General features: G+C 41.5%; 1 protein-coding gene across 2 annotated transcripts in view; it reads left to right on the forward strand.

Moving 5' to 3' along the window:
• The window catches only part of FAM53A (family with sequence similarity 53 member A), a 69,190-nt gene that overhangs the window by 22,929 nt on the left and 27,581 nt on the right, over positions 1 to 18,680 (forward strand). For both annotated transcript variants that reach the window (XM_059470877.1, XM_059470878.1), the window contains exons 3-4: positions 3,907 to 3,961; positions 7,716 to 8,512. In XM_059470877.1, the coding sequence (XP_059326860.1) occupies positions 3,907 to 3,961; positions 7,716 to 8,512 (852 nt within the window). The remainder of the gene's footprint in view (positions 1 to 3,906; positions 3,962 to 7,715; positions 8,513 to 18,680) is intronic.

Below are 18,680 nucleotides of genomic sequence, written 5' to 3' on the forward strand. Positions count from 1 at the left end.
TTGTATATTTTTCATATTGCTGTATAGAATCTCATGTTGTTTTGTGAAGTGACAGCTGTAAGACTTCAAGGTGTGGTAGTAAGGAAGCATGAGCACTGCCAGTCAAGGATTTGTAAAAGGAACAAGTTTTACAGTAAAACCCCTTGCAGTCATGTAGGGTTTTGTTATTTTTAATTTTTGAGTCTTATATATGTTAAAAGATGTAGAATTAAACTCTCTTCCTCAGAGGAAAAGCCACTGGTCAGACTACTTGACTTAATCACTTCTTTGCATCCTGAGAAAAGGTCAAAGTGTTCCTCCTCACTATTTCATATCCAGTCATATTTGGAGGATATTTGGTAGAGAAACAGAGGTCTGGCATGGCTTATTCAGACTGAGTCACATCTGTATGGTGGTGGTTAAATTAGTATTTGAATGATAAACAGTGGCTTCCCTGTGGTTTGGAAAGGATGCTGATAAATTGGAGGAACTCAAATGTACTTGGAAACTGGAAAAAAAAAAGCCTTGAAATTATAGCCATTAATTTTAAAAGTATGAAGATGAAGTTGTCATTCTGAGTATAATGAGGAGGGATAGCACAGGCTGTGAAGTCCTTAATGCAGTACACTGGAGTGTAGAAGAATAGCAAGAATTATTTTTGTTACAGTTGGCTTCTGCTAGCAAAGAACATTTAAAATTAGTGATGTAAATTATAATTCATTGTCGTCTTCACTTGCACAGCTCTTGCACTTATTCAGTTCAGACTAGGTGTCTTTTTGAGTGAGTATTTTAATGAAAGAACAGCTGTTAAGATTCAGAAATCCAACTGAAACTTGCAGCACTGTCCTAAATGTTGTACCACACCTTTCCTTTCCTTTTGGACACAGTCTGTCCAGCTGCACAAAAGAGATTTTATTTATGAACAGGCATTTCAAAGTAGATCCACTTCTTGGCATGAAGCAAACAATTCTAACCTCAGGTGAAACTTGTAGCTTCATTGTTTTATGTGTTTATCTTAGAATATGCCATTATTTCCCTAATAAATTCTCCAGAGGCATGAGATCTCTCTGGATGTTTTAACATCTATTCAAAAAGCAGTAGTTGCAAGATGGATGTGTTTCCTCTTCAGGAAAGTGACCTTGTTGAATAATTTGGCCTTATTCTAAGGAAAATTTCCTTCACACAGAGGGTAGCAGACTTCCCTGTCAAGGTTCTCAGCAATTGCAAGCACTTTTCAGGCATAATCACAAAATAAAGTATTAATTGAGGAAGCTTCAGGTAGCTCCTAGCACAAAGGCAATGTCTGGGGGAGGGTAGAGTGTGGCCAGCCCAGGAGAGCTGATAAACCGGTTCAGTGCCCTGTTACAGTAATATCTAGTGGGACTTGTGCCATGTGCTGTATAGATAAAGAAAATCCTCTCTCCTATAAAAATTTACAGCCTGACAGGGTCTTCTCAAGTTTAGGCTTCCAGAGGTAGTTAAAATACACCAGCAGACACTGTTTCCAAGTAGTTTTGTTTCAGTTATAGACAGCCAAGCATATATTGTAAAGGAGATTTGTTACTTACTGTCCTCTTAGCCACTCAGCCCTTATTTCAGTGCCTTGAGCTTTTGCTGGAAATAGTGCAGCAAATACTCTCCCTTTCAGCATGTGATGTCACATGTCATGTTCTTAGAGTTTTTGGTCTGAATCTCCAAAGAATTAGCAAAGAATTTTTTTGTGACTTAGGAGGAGTCTGTGTAAGAGATCCCAAGTGGCAGAGGAGAAGTGTCTGCTTTGTCATGGAACTGAGCACTGACTTCTCCAGAGCCTGGTCAGAAATAGCTGGCAGGACAAGGTTGCTCTCTCCGAGTTAGAGAGCACTGCAGCTCTCTGGAGGACAGATAGTCTGTGTGCATGTGATCCTGCCTTTTCCACGGTCCCCCTGACAAATGGTTTCAGTGCTCTGCAGTTGTCGAAGATAAAGGAGTTCAGTCTCTAACTGATGGACAAGGCTTTTTAAGGTGGTAAAAGTACAGGTAATCAAATAACCTGGACGTCATGAAGAGAACCTTTTTAAAGATGCATTTGGCTGAAAACTGTAAAAACTAAGTATCAACTGCCATGTAGGATTGTCCTTGAGGTGCTTTTCCTTATGGGTATTGAATATCTTGGCCTGTGTGAATAAATAGTCTTTTAAACAGCCCCAACTATTATGCCTGTATTAACTCATCTTACTCTCTTCATCTGGCTCAGGATAAATCAGCTCTTAGACTTTTTGACACAGAATTTTGTTATGAAAACGTTTTCTGTAGCTACTGTCTGATATTTGAGTAGGTTGGTATTGTCTTTTATTAGGGGAACGATGGAAAGGAAGAATTTGGTGGAAGACCTTATCTTTAAGTCTAATTTGTCCATTTTTCCTTTAGGGACAGCTGAAATGTAACCACTGTTACCTTAATGTGCTCCAGTGTTTCACATGAAGCTGGTACCTGATTAAAGTAAACGATGGGTACTGGCTTTTTAAATGTGAATTCTATGGAACTGGCAAGTTGCAGACTTCAAATGGTTTGAATTGGAGTAATTAACAGCAGATCCAATGGAGATTTAAACTTGGGGTTCTGCTGTTTACTCAGAGTAGCTTCTTTAAAAAGAGGTTATAAATGCATCTGTAGATGTATTTACAAAGTAAAAATGAAATGCTTTGACACATGTGCAGATGCTGATTAAAAATCTCATTGCTCTTGTATGCTTTAATCTGTGCTGTTATTTCCTACCTGTGAAACAGTAACACCAAGGGAATATTACCACAGCTCAGTGTTTGTCTCTGTGGGGCTCAAGGATATAAAGTTGTCACTAGTGCTATGTGCTGCTCTACAGAAAAACAAAAAGAAAAGGCTTTGTAGCCCAAGGATGTTTGTTTAAAAATTGACTTTGTATCTGGAAAGGAAGTGTATGTACAATGCTATCTTCTCTGGCTATACACAAAGAACAATGTTCACATAAAGTGTGTTGCTGTTTTTTAAAGCAATCTTCCTCTCCATCCTGAGGTGGTGGTGGGGGAGTGAATAATGAGCCTTGGCTTGATGGAGCTATGAGCCACTTATTTATAGCTCTTTTATAGGATGCTGGATTTGCAAGGTCTGTGCTTTGTCTGAGAAATCTAGACCATTAAGAATGCCTTTGTAGTAATATTTTTTTAGGTAAATTAGCTACAAACTTGTCTTACTGTGTAGATGCTACTGATGAGGCTTAATTGAAGGCCTTTACACACAGAGCTTGTTTTAAGCATGCCTGTTATGTTATTTTCCACCAATAAGCTGAGATTTAAAAAGCAGTCAGCCTGCTAAAGATGTTTTGATGATAAGAAAGATATTTTTCAATGGCTTTTCTACTTTGAAGAAGTAAAAAAAATAAATTTGCTGCATTGATTATAAGAAAATGTAAAATACTAATAAAGCCTGATTGGAACAGTGTTCATGGTGGTGAACTTCAAGACCTTGTATATTTAATTTAGATAAAGCTGTTCCTGTCCCTTAGTTGAAGATGAAGTGTTTTGCCTTCTAGCCTTAAGACTGAAAATGGAAACCCAACTGCCAGATTGTAATTTCCTCTCTGCTGAAATGAGAATTGGATCAAAGCTCTTTCATTAAGGATGAATTATCACTCTTAATTTTCCAGTTTATTTGCATGGGCTAATGTTGTAACTCTTGAAACAGTTTGATACTTAGCAATATATCAGAAAACATTACAAATAATTAGGTGCCAGAGGCTTATTTATAAAGATCAGCTGTTCAGGAATTTCTTCAAGTTACATTGGAGAACCCCATCTTTTAAAGGCATTGTTAACTGCACATATAGGGAAACTAAAATCTGCATGCAGTTTCCTTGAAGTGAATGCTGACTCTTTCCACAGTTAAAACTTATTTTTCTCTGATTGATTTCAGTACTCATCTGAGAAGCTGAACAAAAGTGGCAGCTTGTTCCCTTTCGAAATCAATGGTAAGTTCTTCAGGAGCCTTAGCTGTGTTTTACTGAGGTAATTGGTATAGCAAGCAGCCTTTCTTTTGTAAATAAGGTGAGGGGGATGGAGCATGCTGCTGTAGAGCCTGCTGGTTTAAGCTGGTCTTTGAACAATACTGGGAATAGCTGGTTGTTAGTTTTGTACTTGTGATCTGCTTTGCATAGTAAAAAGCCCGTGTAACACTTTTTTTTTTGTTCAATATCTGCCTTGGTGTGCAGAAGCACACTAATGCTGTTTTTCATGTTAAACATCTTCAGATTCTTCAGCTAGTAGAAATCTTTGCACACCTTATTATATTCTTTGCCACACAGACCATCCAGCATGATGCAAACCTGAAGCTGAAGTCCAGTGCCCTCATAGAAGTGTTATTTGCCTTCATTCCCCCTTGGTCCTGTTAGAATAAGCTCCATCTAGCAAAAAGAAGAGTTCCAGTTATTGATATGTGAACTTTGTACTGCCTTATTAAGGCATGGACTTGAAATTTTGCATGTTATGTTTTCTCTGAGCAAGGAGAACTTTTATTTGCGCAGTGGGATTCCTCATAAAATGTGAATCTTGGTTTGTGAGAAGTTTCAAATGGTGCTTTGTCCAAACAGCATTACCAACTAGGCAGGTATCCTGGTGGGAGTCTGTCACAGACCACCCAACCAGGATGAAGAGAAGCAGACTCTGTAAGCAGCTGGGAGAAGCCTCACAATTGCTGGTCCTGTCATGGGGGACTTCAACTTACCAGATGTGTGCTGGAAATACAATACAGCAGGGAGGAAGCAGTCCAGGAGGCTCCTGGACTTTGTGGAAGAAAACTCCCTGATGCAGCTGATGAGTGAGCTCAGCCAGGGGAGAGACCCTGCTGGTTTTAAACAGGGAAGGACTGGTGGTGAGGTGGTGATCAGGGGCTGCCTGGGGTTTGATCCTTGGAGAAGGGAGGAGGCAGGGATTAGGAGAACTGCCACCTGGGACTGGTGGAGGGCAGAAGTAGGCGGCTGGTGGGCAGAGTCCCTTGGGAGGCAGTCCTGAATGGCAGAGGAGTCCAGGAAGGCTGGATGTGATTTAAGAAGGAAATGTTAAAGGTGCAGGAGCAGGCTGTTGAAAGATGAGCCAGTGGGGAGCATGGTTGGTCTGTTTGAACAGAGAGCTTTGGCTGGAGCTCAAGGCTAAGGAAAAAAAGCCAGGAGAGGTGACCTTTGGAGGGAGAGGAAGGCAACTCAGGAGGACTATGAGGATGTTGTCAGCTTATGCAGGGAGACAATGAGAAGGGCCAGAGTTCAACAAGAAGCTGATCTGGCTACTGCCATAAAACACAATTAAAATGTTTCTGTAAATGCTTCAGCAACAGAAGGAGGGCTAAGGAAAATGTCCATCCTTTACTGGATGCAAGGAGGATATAGGGACAAGGGATGATGTAAGCTGAGGTATTTAGTGCCTTCTTTGCCAGAGTCTTTAACAGTAAGACCAGTTGTTCTCTGGGTGCTCAGCCCCTTGAGGTGGAAGACAGGGATGGGGAGCAGAATGAGGCCCCCATAATCCAAGGGGAAATGGTCAGAGATCTGCTGCATCACTCAGACCCACACAGGGCTGTGGGGCTGGATGGGACCCACCCAGGAGGACTGAGGGAGCCATGGATGGATGGGCTCACTGAGCCACTCTGGCATTTACCAGCACTCCTGGTTCTCTGGGGAGGTCCCAGGGCCCGGAGGTCACCAGATGTGACACTCATCTGCCAGCAGGGCCTGGAGGGGGATCTGGGAGCTACAAGCTGTCAGTCTGGGCTTTGTGAAAGGCAGGTCCTGCTGGACCAACCCAGTCTTCTCTAACAAGGTGACCTGTCTTGTGCATGAGGGAAAGGCTTCTCCTGAATAGCGGGTGACAGGACAAGAGGTAACAGCCTCAAATTGCACCAGGGGAGGCCTAGATTGCATGTCAGGAGAAATTTCTTCACTGGAAGGGTTGTCAAGTATGGAAACTGGGTGCCCAGGGCAGTGGTGGAGTCACCATCCCTGCAGGTATTTAAAATACATGTAGATGTGGCACTTGGAACATGGTTTAATGGTGGACTTGGTAGATTTAAGTTAATGATTGGACTCTGACCTTAGAGCTGTTTTCCTAAATTATTAGGTGCTTCTGCCATGTAAACAATTAAAACACAGATTCTTGACTTTTTTATTTTTACATTAAACTTTTAAATAAGTCTCCTAGCCTGGAAGAAAGCTTCCTAAGGATTAAAAAAAAAAAAAAAATCAGGTGAGTTCCAGCTAGGAAATTCTCCTGCAGTAGATGCCAGGAGTTTCATACATTAGCTGGACCCCATTGTGTTGGCCCTTTACTTGCATTGAATTATGGATGGTCCCTGCCTTGAAGAGCTTGCATGCTTAAGGCAAAGCACAGTATGTGGTTGTACCCATCTGAAAGAATGGAGGAGGAAGGACAGAGGAATTCTAATAAAACATGTTTGAATAGGCCAGCTGTCTGCACAGTTAAATGATTTTGAGACAATAGGGTGTTCTTTAAATAAGATCCAAATAAACAGGATAATCCATGACATACTTTGGGCATGGAACATGTACAACTATTTGGGTTTGCAACTTTTAAAGCTACTCAGCAAGTCTTTTAGCTGTTTATTACTCTAAAACTTAGTTTAGAAAATCAAGCATAAGAATATACTAGCATTCAGAGTTTAGGTTCTATCTAGGTTCTTAAAGTAGATGTATGGGAAAAAATGGGTATTTTAAATGTTCTTTCTTTAAAGCCAGGATAAGTGAAACTTATTTGGCTAATTGGTTTAAATTAGCAAATTTTCTAACCAAGCATGAAGCACTGTTAGCTGGCCAACAGTTTTGCTGCTTTTCAATTTGCAAATCCGAAGTCTGCTGTAGTTCTTCTTACACTTCATTGTATAATGTGGAGGAACAGCTGTAAAATGTGCAGAATGTTCTCAAAGAAATGCTTCACAAAAGAGTGAGAGGCTGCACTGACAGACTGCTTTTAACCCAGCCTTGTCACTCCAGATGAGAAGTTGTGCACTGTGTCTGCGTTCACAGCAAGACTTGCAGGAGGTTCTTAAGGGATACTTTATTTTATGCATTGCATTAAATTAAGATTTGGGTTTTTTTCTTATAGTCAGAATGTAAGGGGGGAAGCAACAGTCTTCAGTCTGATTTAACATTATACTGTTTTAATTTAAAGTAAAGCTTTTCAGAGCAGTGAATGTGAACATCCTTTGGAACTTTTCTAAGGTGTTTTTGATAGAAAAGCATAAGAGCTAAATGAAGAATGGCAGTTTGAAGTGATTATCCAGCTCTTGCATAAAAAATGAAAAGTTCCCTGATGGCTTCTTGCAAGAATCTGTGTTCTCAACAGCGTCTTGTGTTGTTAATCTGTTTTGTTTGTACCTGAGCTTGTTCACTAGTCTGATTTAATTGTAGTGTGTGCTGTGCAGTAGGAAACTGTCGTGTTGCTCACTGAAAAAAAAACCATTGTAGTTATTCATTGTAAAGGAAAATGTATTAGCAAGGTACGTATATATTGGAATGCCTCATTGGTTCCTGATTAAATACTTTGGTCTTTGTGTTTTTGAATTTTCTACTTATTTTTATAGTGTGAAATTTTGATTAGGAGCTGAGTGTTTATAGTTCATCCTTCTAAAGATGTTTCGATGGCTTTACATTAAACAAGGCTTAACACAAATGGTTCTTTCTCCTGTCACCTCTGACCTGTATCTTGTCTTGCTTTCAGAAGACAGTCCTTGGAAAGCTTTAAATGGGGGTTACCCAGCGCAGCCTGACAGCAGCAGGAGCTCGGCGTACCCCTTCGCAGTGTGCCCGTTCAGCGCCGCCGGCCATGGCAGCCTGCCGTGGCAGCAGGAGGCGTCGAGCGCGTCCATGGTGTCGGGGTGGATCAGCGAGCTGAACCTCAACGAGAACGCGGGCCAGCCGCTGGCGCCGCCCACCAAGCGCCACTGCCGCTCGCTGTCGGAGCCCGACGAGCTGGCGCGCTGCCGCTCCCCCTGGAAGCCCGGCGGCTCCAAGGTGTGGACTCCTGTGTCCAAGAGACGCTGTAACAGCGGCGGCAGCGCTACCTTGCAGCGCTGCAACAGCCACGGAAGTGCCACCTTGCAGAGAAGCACAAGCATCAGCCTGCCGCAGAACATCCTGTCCCTAAACAACGTCTTCACTGTCACCAGCTTCAACACCTCTCCAGTACCCAGACCTTCCTCTGCCAGCAGCGGGTTTGTGGACAGCAGCGAGGGCAGCACGAGCTCCAGCACCCGCTGGAATTCCGGAGGCCCTTGTGACTTTAACCCGAGGCGCCGCCTGTCCCTCTCGCAGGAGCACATCACCGAGACGGGGAACCTCTTGCCTTCAGCCAGCAGCACTCCCACCTCCACGCCCGAGCTCAGCCGGCGGCAGGGCCTGCTCAGGTGCCGCTCGCAGCCCTGCGTGCTGAACGAGAAGAAAAGCCGGCTGAAGCGCAGACGGGAGGAGGATGTACGATGGAACAGGCCATCCTTAGACTTTTTTAAAATGACACGGGTGAGATTTTGCTTTGCTCACTGTGGGAAGGGAGCTCTTGCAGAAAGGGTGTTTCTAGATCAGCGGTGCTAATGTGTAGTTGTTGTAGGTGTGCTTGTGCCCTGGGTCTGTCACCTTTGGCAGGAGAGCAGGATGCTTGCGCTATACCCTAATGCCACTTAGGTTCTGCCTGTGAAACCCAGTTCTTCAAGTTCTGTAGCATATAGAATATATTCTGATGTTCTGAAGCATACAGAATGTATTCTGAAGTATATAGAATGCTGAGAGCTCTGGAAAGATGTTTAAAAGCAGAGACCACAGAAAAATGGCCTGCTTTTTGAAAAGCAAGGACGCCATGAGGAATGGAGTACACATGGTAGCAAAAAGTTGATACCACTGTCTTCCCCCATGCAATGATTTCTGAGTAATCTTACTTCCCTTGGTTTGAGTAATTCTATGAAGCTAAGTAAGAGCAAGCAAACCCCTGTATAAATGGATTGACTAAAGAAGCTTCAAATAAGCAGTTGGAAAGAGGTAGTATTCTAATATGGCAACTACAGGTGCTCTAGCTCAATGGAGGGATGTTTTACTCCAGAATTTTATTTAGAGTTCTACTTCCCTCTTCATTAGAGGTGCTGATTCAAGGGCTAGAAAACTTCAGTTCATGCCTATACTTTGTATGTAATACAAATGCATGTAGCAGAACTCACTTCTTTGGAATTTCTTGGTCAGCAGAGTTGAGTGCTACAGTTAAAAATGTCAAACTGAATGTAACATTATGGTCTGAGAACACTTTGTGCTTGTGAATATAACCCTACTGCCTTCAGTAGATAGCAGGCTTGGAAGGTTTGTGTGATAGTTCTGTTATGACCAGTGGTGAGGAGGCAGTTTGCAAAAGCAGCAGTAAAATTGTAAGGAAGGGACATAGTTGTGCACCAGTGTCCCTTATGTGATGCACTGTGCAAAAGAAAAGCTGAATAGGACACAGTGTTGGCTAAAACATGCAGTTTGTGGTACCCCAGTATTAGTAGGCTTTATATCAAGATACCAGTCAGGTAGATACTGGAACTGTCTGATGCTAACTGATTTATATCCACTTGGGTAAAAGTCTCTATGATGGCAACTGTCCTTCCCTTGTACGTTTGTGAAACAACTTCCTTATATCTTAAAGGATTTTCCTCTTAAAAAATATAACGTTTTTGGTGGAGCTGTGGGGGTAAAGCAGTCTGTGTAGTTACTGATAAGGTTGATAATCAGTTCTGTTCTAGGTATGACTAGACAGTGTTCTGAGTTTTGGCTAAGATGCAAGTTTGCTAGTTAGCTAATCAGATCTTACCTGTTTCTCTGTGTTAATCACTGCTGGGATTAGTTTGCTAATCTAGACCAGAAGTATTACTGGATTTGCCTTTCAACTGCCTGTGTGGTCTGGTGCAGGTTTCTTTATGTAAAATTGAAAACCTGCCCCTTTTTTGGCTAGGTTCAGTGCTTGCATTCTTCAAGCTCTGGAGGGGAGATGCAGTATTTCAGGCCACTGAATAGCTTCAGTTGCTCAGATCTTACACCTTTTAAATAATCCATACAGCAGAGTGTATGGAGGAAACCTGTTACAGCCCATGTCTATAGGAAGTTTTTTGGCTGTTTAGAATTGCTGCAGAATTGTATATGCACTAATATTTAGCCAGTCTTGACTGTTTTTTCCTGTAAGACTATTTTGAAGTGATGATTTCATGATGAGTAGTTTATTCTGCAGTGTCAAGACCTGATGCTTTCTTTCCAGCTATTTCAGTAGAATCTTCCTATTAAGGTACTGTGTGTTTTAATGTAAGGCACAAACTATAGCTTGGAAATACATCAATTTCCAAACATAAACCTTAATGAAAGCATCTGTTGAAAAATGAGGCAAGTATTGGAAACATTTGAAGCAAAAATGTAATTAAGTTTCCAAGGAATATCAGGGTTTTTTAGAATGTCAGCTTGCTTACCCATTTTATTTTAGAAGTCTTCTTATCTTACCTTCTCTGCATGCCCCAAATCCTAGCAGATGTATATGCTTTGAAATTTACATTGTGGTCTTAAGCAAAATGACTGCTGTGCACAATGTCCTGAGCTAATACTACAGAAAGCTTGCTTGGAAGTGTCATACAAGATGGGCTACATCTGCATAGAGCTCAGTGACGATCAGGGCTACCGTTAGGGCAAGTTCAGTCAGACCTTCCTTTCATGTGTCTTGGTGGCTCCTTATTGCTTCCAAAAATACTTTTTCTGTGATTTCAAATTCACTTCCAAGTCAGTTTATGGAAGACCTCTGTTGAAAACAAGTGCTTTTAAGGATTTTTGTTTTAAGCTTTACTGCAAATATTTTGATGTTCTCAAATCTTCCTAAAAAGCTCAACTTACCAAGTGGTTGCTCAAAACCCGGTCAGCAGTTAGATAATAGTGCTTGTGGAGAAGTTAACATGGGGCAGATATGATTTATGATAGATCTGAAGGTGGTATATGGGAGCCACAGCTGCTTGAAGATGAAAGTTTTGGGGTTCCAGACATTTCTGCCACTGCTCTGGTGTCCTGAGAGGTTTACACAAACACCTGCTGAAGTTACAGAAGGCTTCTCAGCAAGGAATTCTCTCAAATCAGTATTTTTCAGCACTAAAGGATTTATTTACTTCAGCTTGAAGCAAGGGTTCTTACATCTGAATGAAGATCTTGAATAGCTGTGGTTGGGTGAAGCTTTAGAGGCAGAAGGGGATGAAAGGTGTGTTTTGGTTTGATGTGTTTTATTTTCTTTGTTTTGGTGTTGGTTTTTTGTTTTGGGCTTTTTCCATTACAGAACTGGTTTTTTTGATAGTTGAGTTCTGAAAATGTACTTGTTGGTTGTTGCTTCAGTCCCTATTTGATAAATATTAGTGCTAGAAAATCAAAAGTCTAATTCTGACAGTAAAGTTTCCATTGTCATTGCTTTTAAAGTTCAGAATTCATTGATGAGAAAATTCAGATTATTAATTTATCCATGCCTGTTCTTAATTTCTGTCCTTGTTCCTGGCTTGCTCCTTCCACTGTTGCATCTTTAATATTCTGATTTCCACCTTTATTTAGAAGAGGTAAAAGAAGTCGGGCAGGCAGCTCTGAATACCGTAAACTATTTATTTCTACGTACTTTGACTTTGTTGTATTCTTCCACAGACCTTCACACTTCACTGCACTCCCCCTCTGGTTTAGGTTTTCATGCTCTCTTGGGAAGGAATATGCCATACCTTCGGTTCTCATGGAAAATGCTGCATTAATATCCAGTAAAGTGAGTGATTCATGTATGCAGAAAGAGATTGAAGCGTTCAGGCAGATTGCTGTACAGGCCTGCTTTGCTCTCACGTAGTGCTAAATTTGGGAAGGATCTTTTTCTGCACTAGAAGCTGAAAATTCAAACTTGTGAAACATCAGACCTTCTAGGACACGAAGACAGCTGTAAAAACAAGTGGAAAAGACTGTAGGAAAAGATAACAAAAGCATTAGGTGTTTCCAGCCCCGAAGGCCCAGGATGACTTTGTGCATTCAGTGTTGTGTGCAGGGAGAGCTGTGGGCGCTGCAGCGCGGCAGGACGCGGTGTCTGTGCCCTGGGAGCGTTTGCTCACGAGCAGACCGGAGGAACGGGGCGAGGGCTGGGGCAGGGGCAGAGCCAGCCCCTGGCTGGCAGCAGGCAGGGTCACTGCTGAGCGTGGCCGGCAGCCCCTCTGGGCTCCCTGCAGCAAACCCGCTCTGTCTCGGGGCTGCCGCAGGCTGCCGACTGCAGCTCGAGCACAGAAATGCTTCTTGGCTGAAGTGGAAACTGCTGAGCTTTTTCCAGTGTTCTGCTTCGTGAGTTATGTCAGTTGATCCTGAGGTGCGACAAGGCAAGAGCAGCCAAGAGGTTGCACGTGTTTTTTGGTGTGTAAGCAAGTTTTACTGTGACAGTGAGATTTAATTCTGTTTTAGATCAAACACCACACTAGTTTGAAGTCTTTCTGGTGTTCAACATTCCTGTGTTACTCCTCCCCTAGTGTGGTGGTGTGGGGTTCCAGAAAGTAATAATCCTGGTAGCATGCTTTAAAATCCCAAACTGTTTGTGTTTTCTGTGAAGTGGTGCTTGGTCTGTTTAAATAGTTAACACCAAATACCTGGCTTTATCCACATCAGTAATAGTTTCAACTATTGAATCCTGGGGCATCTCATGCATTAATTAACATTAGACTGATAAGACAACACAATGAAGAGTTCTAAGCGTCTTTAAACAGTCAACTCAGGGACTGAAGTTGTACTTTCCTAGTACAGGGTGCTTCTTTTCTTAGAAATGCTTGAAAGTCATCTGGATTTTCTACTACTGGGTTTTCTTGGTACTGAGAGCGCCTAAATGCCACACCAGGTCAGGTCAAAGCTGCAGCTGGCACCCTGCCCAGCCAGAGCAGCTGCTTTGAGGGATGCAGGAACAATGAATGTGCAATGTGATACTTCCTCCAGCATGGCCTGGCTCCTGCCAATGTGCATCTTGGGGCTTTCTGAGTGTGCATCAGTGGTTCAAACTCTGACAACTGCTGATAGAGCTATTTTCTATTGATAATCAGTTTTTTTAATCCTATGTCTTGGACCTCCATGGTGTTAGGCAACAATTTAATTTTTGTAAGCAGTTCTTCATCACCTGCAACACCTGAATGCTTGATTTAGTCTTTCTTGAAGCTTCAGCTCGACAGCAGGCAAAACATTTGGATAACTTTGATCCTTAAAGTAAATTGAGTTAAAATTGCTTTATGACTACTGCCTTTATGCTGCAGATAGTAGTGTAATGGCTCTGTATAGGAATGAGGGTTTCTCACAGGGTGAGTGTGAACAAATGAGTCAAATACATCAACTTTGACCAAAACAGCCAGATTAGTATCACTTACATGTGAGAATGAGCAGCAGGACTAGTTGGGAGTGATTTCAACCAACAGCAGTGGGTAGAAACAGCAGTTTAAAAACATATACAAAAGCAGAGGTGAATTTTGGGGGTGGGTATGTGAAGGATGGGAGGAGAAGGCAGTACTTAATAAAGGGCAGAGCACATCAGCAGTGTTGCAGCTGAACGTGGGTGAGATTGCTGCTGCTTTTATTACAGAGACTTTCCTGGTAACTCCTGATCTCTGTTGTGCAATCTCTACATCCACTTACTTGTTTCACTTTGTGTGGGCCAGTTTGTAGAAGCTGTTGTGAATAGCTACAAGGGTGAGCTGTAATACTAATTATTTTATTTAGTTATATAAGCCAGGGTAACAAAATGTGTTGTTGCAGTCTGAGAACTACCAGGCAATGGCTGGGTTTTGACCTTTGAGGTTACTGTAATGGTTAGTATGGGGACAGGTTTATGTATTAGCCATACTGTAACCTCACTAAGTTTAAGTAACTGTAGAAGCATTCTTCTTAATTCTTTGAATTCTTGTTGTGATTAGTGTAGGGAAGGAGCTGCTCCCTTAGTTAAGCTCTCTCCCAGGTTGCTGTTTTAGCATGTACAAGATAAAGAAGTGATATCAAGTCCCTCACTAAGCTCACCGGGTGCCTGCCCTGTGAGTCAGGGCTGCACCGGCTGAAGTAGGTTAAGTGCTGGCTCATGAAGTTCATTCAGATTGTGTTCTGGAAATAGTAAACATGTTGCTTTAAATAGCTTGAGATGCTTGTGTAAAGCTTGTCTCTCGTAGCCTCCTGTCTGAATGGGAGCAAACAGGTTATTTGGGGTGGATGTCATTCTGCTTGTGGAGTCAGCAAGGGCTGCTCTGCGCCCTGCCCACGAGTGCAGTGCGACTGGGGAGGGTCTTTCATTACAACTGCAGCGCGTCATCACTTCAGTCACTGCAGCCCTGGAGATTGACTGCAAGGTGTGCCGCAGCACCTCATGGTCAGCATGGAGGTCTGGCTTTTCTGTGTCTCACGTGGTGCAGTTCAGTGGTGCAGGGATGGTGCAGCCCTGCTCAGATGGAGTAGGTGCTACGTGTCCTTGCACTACACATGGGTATCTTATGCTGCAGGGCACCCTCAGTGCCTGCCCTTGGGTTTTGGAATATGCTTTGTGGAAAATGCAGTACAGATGAGTAATATGTACAGAAGGATTGGGCTGGGCTTGATTGGGATCAATAAAATGGTGGCAAATATAGATGTACAACAGTAGTAGTTTCCTCTTGTATAAGATTGAGACCAAAAAGAACAGCTATGAATGAAGTAATTGAGCCAGGAACAGAATTCTAGTTCTTTTTAAAATTAAATGCCTATTACCAGGGGAGCCTTTAACCTCACATTTGAAAAATAGAACTAATCCTGGCCTACCTTTGCTTTGAAAAACACTTTGGGGACTTGTTGGTTTTTGTTTTTTTTTTTTTTTCTTCCTGTGGTGGTAATTTCTGTAAGTGATCATAAACCAAGAAAGCAAAAGATACAATGTTGATATTTGAAATACAAATCATGTTATCAAAATTGCCCAGCTAAGTAAAACAGTGTTTCAAATCCATTTTGTGTAATTCTAGGCATAAGCATAATTTATAGCTGGAAATAAATTGTGAGCAGTGAACCTCAAGGAGAATTTTCTACTCCTTGCCCATGCAGCATCCCCCTATGTGCAAGAGGCTAAAAACTTCAATATTTCAGTGTGGTTTTTCTCTTAGAGTAATTTAGTCTTGGAGAACAAATGTCTGAATGAAAATGAGTACAGTTCCTCTGAGCTTCAGTAGAGCTAAGATCAACTCCTGCTATGCCTGCAGGAGTTTGGACAATGAAGTGGAAGTTGGCCTCAATCTGCTAGAGGTCGGTCAAGCTATATTTGTTTGACTTAAATCAGTGAAGAGGCCAGAGAATTGCTAAGATCAGGAAGCAATTCTCCTTGGAGAGCGAGGTGGGAGCAGTTTCTTGAGGTGCCTCCTCCTGTGGCATTTACTGCTTGAGCAAACTTCACTGATGGCCGGGGGCAGTCCCAGCACCAGTGACTGCTGGAAGAGCACAGGTATTCATTCCTGAGCTCTGCCCCTCTCTGCACAACACATGTCTAATAAATTTCCAAGTATTTTTGGCTTAGACTGTGTGTTAAACTTGCCTCTCTGAAGTTAAGCAATATGCATCTGCTATGTACTGTGATGAAACCTCCCATAATGTCAAATTAAATAAAAAATTGTGTACAGCAGTTTAAATCAAATTCTATGTGAGTAGCTATTTACATTTGGCTATCAATCTGTAAAAAACAATTGTGGAAATCATGGCTGAGGAAAGATGTCCTACATTATCTTGTCCCATGCTTACTTCCCACAATATATATTTTTCTAATATTTGGTCCACTGTAGCCTTTTAAATGCTTCCAGGGATGTGGTTTCCTTAGCAGATAAAAGACTCTTTTGTGGGAAGCAGGGGCAGTTTTGCCTAAGCTGTAAAAGTTATTCAGGCTCACTGAAGATAGTGTCATGTATTTTTGGATCTCTTTCCTACTGTCATGATAATATTTCATGGAAATAGAGCTTTAATCTTCCTGATCCTCTAGTTAATAAAAACATGTGAGATGTCTCAGTCGCCATTTGAAAACAACTTCTGCAGGAGCAAGAGGAGGAATAGCAGATATTAACTGTGCTACCTAGAGCCTGGGAGCCTGTATCCAGCTACACTTCTCTGCTTTGTGAAAAATTTATGAATGACTCTGATTTTTTTGGCCTGGAATATTTTTTTTTTCAAGAGTTGGAGAATTACACATGAGCAAGAGTTTTTGCTATGAGAAATAATAGCCAGGGATGAGAGCTTCTTGCAGAGCTTCAAGGACTTGAGTAGGGCCAGGTGAGGTTCAGCTAGATCTCCATTTCCAGTCAAACATTTACACTATTCCTTTCCCTAATAGTTAGGTCTCTTGATTTAAACTCCTTCAAAGTACTCCAGTAAAATAGGTCAATGAAATGAATATTGTGTAGAAACTGATGAACTTTTTTCAGCTTTATTTAGCCTACTTATATAAGGTGTTATACAGGTGCTGCTTCCTATGTTGGAGTACTTACGTTAGAAATACTCAATGGCTGGTTTCAAGAACTAAAAAAAAGTTCTTTAACATGTATTGCATCAGAGTAAAAAGCCTGTAAGTGGGCTCCAGCTCCAAATATTTAAAAGAAACCCCAAACAACCAAAACAACATTCCCCACCACAATTTTATTTTATGCCATTGTAAATCAGTATAGCATTCTTCTAAACTTCTTAATCATATGTAGCAGCTAGTACTTGTCTCTTTGCTGTGTCCATTGTTTGAGCAGGAACTTGCTTAAATAACAGTAGTATTTTCAGGGGGGTATGAGAACTATTTTTAGAGTATGCATTTGTGGCATAAATAGTTGACTTAAGCTTAAAGACAGCTTTTTAACCTTGTCAAAATCTCTATTTTCCACTGGGCGTTATGTTACTATCTGACAATCAGTTTTGAGTTGGATTTTGTCATTTCAGGCATAGTTGTATGGCTCTTTCATCCTTCTAATCCTAAATAGATGAACTGCACATCTGTTGTGTGAAAGTAACGTAGGAGGTCTCTGAATTTTTCTATTTCAAGAGTGACTTTGTTAACATCAGTTAAAAGGCTTATCTATAATTACACAGTTCCTATTAACACTGTGGTGTTGCAAAACTGATGTTCATTTTCCATCCTTTCTCAGATGGTTTTTAATGTGAAGCGTGTTAAAATCTTTATTTTTAAAGCTGGGTATTATTCTTAATAGCCAGCAAAGCAACACAGCAAAACTAAGCTTTAATTTTTTAAATAAGTTCAGGCAGTGTACCAGGTGAAAACAGAAGAACTCTTGTACAAAGAGCTGAGAATTTCCACCAAAATGTGTGTAGCAGCAGTGCCTAAGGACAATACTTGTGCCATGACTGACTTTAAAGGGCCTTTTGGGGGAGCAATAATGAGGAGCTTTCTCTGCTGCTGGGTAGGTGCAGAGTTTTAAGTGTGATTTTTAGTTCTTTAATGTGTTGTGACAAATTTTTGTGGAAGCAAGAATAACAGTTTCTTAAAATGAAGAATGGAAAAAATCTAATGGATTTTTTTCAGAAGGAGACAAACATTGTATAAACCTTCCACTGTCTGCCTATAAGAAAGGCAGGACAGGTCATAACTTAATTTAACCATGAATCTTGCAGGACTCAAGATCCCAGATGGTGTCAATGGTGTGTAGCTGCTGAACTGACTCGTGTGAGCTTTTCATGTAGAACTTGTGGGCTCCATCCAAGGACATGCAGCTCAGCTCAGAGTGGATTTCCTTGTCAGAGACACTGCCCTGGGAATTCCCTTTGCGCAGTCTGTGTGCACCTTTATGGCTGGAGTACCTGTGCAGAGGGTGCAAGCCTGAGCCGGGCTGCCTTTAGAGTGTGGTTATTGCAGGAAGGAGATGTTTGGGTGCCCTAAGCATCAGTTAAGCTGAGAGGGATGCTTGAATTTCAAGGTTTTCAGTATTTTTGATTTTCCTTAAAGAAATACAACTTTTTAACTCAAGTAGAAGCATCTCTGATAGGAATTAATGTTTGCTCTAGTAATTTCTTGAACTTAACAGTTCAGATAATTTTACAATTGAATGAAACTAGAGAAAAGGGCATGAGTAATTAAATATGAAATGAGATGTTGAAGCTACTGCTTCTCAACTTCCCATTTCTTTTTGAATCTGGGATGTAATTGAGACTGCCCCTGCCCCATCCAATAAAGTGTTTATTGGGAACTTGAATGAATTTTTTCAGGTAAGTTCTGTATATGGAATAAAAAGTAACTTAAACTGTATCCTTTTTTGCTCTGTATTAGAGACCTTCATCACTTGCTGCTTTAGTTTTCTTGTGTTTTATTTTATGTAGATGAAGATACGCTAACTGTGAAACACTTCTTTTCACAACCTCTATTGTGTAATTTTAAGTCTGGGCTCTCCAACCACTTGAGCTTTTGTTGTTTGAGGATGTCCTTAAGCAAATGGCAGCATGCAAGGCACTGGTGTAAGGCATTATCTTCCCTGAAGCTGTGCTTTCCTGTGGTCTCTCTGCAGCATGTTCATGTCATACATGATTTGAAATTATGGAGGGTTTGGTTATGGAAACCATTTTAGCATTTGTTTTTCCCTTCCTCACTCCCCTCCCCTTGCCACCCCTGTGGTTTGAGTTTTGTATGAGGAGGACTCAGAGGAAGGGAAGCTGAATTCCT

The sequence above is a fragment of the Ammospiza nelsoni genome, chromosome 4 (genome assembly GCF_027579445.1).
Source record: "Ammospiza nelsoni isolate bAmmNel1 chromosome 4, bAmmNel1.pri, whole genome shotgun sequence".
Taxonomy (NCBI): Eukaryota; Metazoa; Chordata; class Aves; order Passeriformes; family Passerellidae; genus Ammospiza; species Ammospiza nelsoni.